The sequence below is a fragment of the Halichoeres trimaculatus genome, unplaced genomic scaffold (assembly GCF_033239565.1).
Source record: "Halichoeres trimaculatus isolate MK-OKI-2021-1 unplaced genomic scaffold, fHalTri1.1 fHalTri1_scaffold_9, whole genome shotgun sequence".
Taxonomy (NCBI): domain Eukaryota; kingdom Metazoa; phylum Chordata; class Actinopteri; order Labriformes; family Labridae; genus Halichoeres; species Halichoeres trimaculatus.
Window position 1 is genome coordinate 37,880,001 of NW_027437188.1, and position 2,500 is coordinate 37,882,500.

Sequence of the window (2,500 nt, forward strand, 5' to 3'; positions counted from 1 at the left end):
TGTTGATAATTTGACGGTGCAGAGTCGGTGTTAAAGAAAAGACTTTCTCTGCTCCTTCAGCAGATTTTCAGATCAAACTCTGACTTTAGATCAGAGTAGCCGTTCTCAGACTAACGTAGGAAATCTCAGCTCTCGTTACGCTGCAGCCTGTCGGTCACAGGCCGTGAACTGATCCCAGGACGAAGTGACTTCTTCTTTTTTATTTAAACCCTGAAACTATACGAGCTGTTAGCCCGACGTTTCACTGACAGCCTCCACCCAACTCTACATCCCTGACTTCAACCTGGCTCTAGATATGAACTCTGGCCTCCAGCTCTAGTGGCCAACAGAGGAACTACAGGTTTCTAAACCAGGAGTCACTCCTTCATCATTTTTAATCAACGTGTTTGATATAATCTGTAATAATCTCATGTTTTCATTCTCTAAATTCTAATCCAGGTTAAAAAAAAAAGGTAAAACAACATTTATAAAGGTTGGAGCTCCGTGCTAAGCTAACTGCTAACACACACTCTGTATGTCATCACGTCTGACGGCTCGCTGTGCGTCAGCTTCAGCTGCAGGAGAAACTCAGAGCACTGAGACGTTTCAGCTCCAACATCAACAAAACAAACTCCTCTGACCTGGAGGTACGGCTCAGGACGAACTGTGGGTTCTAACTCCACTCCTACCACCTCCTACCACCTCCTACCACCTCCTACCACCTCCTACCACCTCCTCCAGCCTCCTCCAGCCTCCTCCTGCCTCCTACCACCTCCTACCACCTCCTCCAGCCTCCTCCAGCCTCCTCCTGCCTCCTACCACCTCCTACCACCTCCTCCAGCCTCCTACCACCTCCTCCAGCCTCCTCCTGCCTCCTCCAGCCTCCTACCACCTCCTCCAGCCTCCTCCAGCCTCCTCCTGCCTCCTCCAGCCTCCTACCACCTCCTACCACCTCCTCCAGCCTCATCCAGCCTCCTCCAGCCTCCTACAACCTCCTACAACCTCCTCCAGCCTCCTACCACCTCCTCCAGCCTCCTCCAGCCTCCTCCAGCCTCCTCCTGCCTCCTCCAGCCTCCTACCACCTCCTACCACCTCCTACCACCTCCTCCAGCCTCCTCCAGCCTCCTCCAGCCTCCGTGACGCTTCGCTGTCCATGAAATGGATCCTCCTCTCATCTCTGTCTCCTTCCTTCTCTCTGTCCTTCTGTCCTTCTCTCCTTCTCTCCTTTCTTCTGACCTTCCTCCTCTCCTTCCTCCTCTCTGTCCTTCTGTCCTCTTCCTCTCACCTGTTCAGTCACTCCCCCTCCTCCTCCTTCATCACCTCCTCTCCTCCTGCTCCCTGCTCTGTCATGTCAAATGGAAGATTAAACCTCGTCTCTTCCTCCATCTTTAATCTCCTCATCTCCTCCTGCCGCAGCGCTCCCTCCTTCCTCTCTGATAATCCTTTCACACCTTCATCACCCTGATGGAGGAGACGCGCTCCTCTTCCTCACAGAGTCTACCTTTCAGTCTTACCCCCCCTCAGGTTGGTGTCCAGCTGCAGTGACTCCTCCTCTGACTCCTCCTCTGACAGACATGACACACACACACACACACACACACACACACACACACACACACACACACACACACACACACACACACACACACACACACACAGGGCAGAGGGTGGAGGAGGAACTTACTGTGGTGGTGTTGGAGCTGTAGGGGTCTGTGTTTTTGTCTGCAGAGAGCACACACACACAGAGACTCAGTCATTAACAGGGAGGATGGAGTGATGTGTGTGTTCTGGGTGTGTGTGTGTGTGTGTGTGTGTGTCTCCTACCTGTGAAGCTCATGTACTTCTGGCTGTTGCTCGTCTCCTTCGAGTCGTAAAACTTCAACACGTCGAGCACGGCCTGAGGGTTCTTCTTCTGCTCCAGCTTGGTGATGTTGGAGGTCTGCAGGAGGCGCGCCCATTGCTCCGGCATCCCCTACACACACACACACACACACACACACACACACACACACACACACACACACACACACACACACACACACACACACACACACACACACACACACACACACACACACACAAATAGAGGAGGTTATTGAATTTAATGATATTTTTCTGTTAGTGTGATCAGATTATTTGCCCCACGGCAGCGGGTGGAGACTGCAGCGGGTGGAGAGTCTGCAGCGGGTGGAGAGACTGCAGCGGGTGGAGACTGCAGCGGGTGGAGACTGCAGCGGGTGGAGATGGAGCGCGTGCTGCTGCGGTCTCTCAGGATTTTAAACAAACATTTGATTTTTGTGATTTTCCTGAAAATAAGAGCGTTGGTGGTTTTGCTGACACTCTGACATTTCTGCATCTGCCAAAACGCTGTGTCCTCCTGACCAGCAGGGGGCAGCTCAGGGAGTGGACACATTTGGAGTCTCTTTGTGGAGTCTAAACGTAATCCACCTGGCGTGTGAAAACATGAATGAAGTGGCGGTGAACACGGTGAATTTAGGGCAAAAAGAGTTTTCAGAGTCAA

The 2,500-nt window shown here is 52.3% G+C and overlaps 1 protein-coding gene across 3 annotated transcripts in view; it reads right to left on the bottom strand.

Annotated features, from left to right (window-relative positions):
• Nucleotides 1-2,500, bottom strand: part of LOC141797431 (serine/threonine-protein kinase PAK 1-like) — a 53,556-nt gene that overhangs the window by 16,074 nt on the left and 34,982 nt on the right. For all 3 annotated transcript variants that reach the window (XM_074678766.1, XM_074678765.1, XM_074678763.1), the window contains 2 exons: nt 1,804-1,951; nt 1,664-1,701 (listed from right to left, as the gene is read on the bottom strand). In XM_074678766.1, the coding sequence (XP_074534867.1) occupies nt 1,664-1,701; nt 1,804-1,951 (186 nt within the window). The remainder of the gene's footprint in view (nt 1-1,663; nt 1,702-1,803; nt 1,952-2,500) is intronic.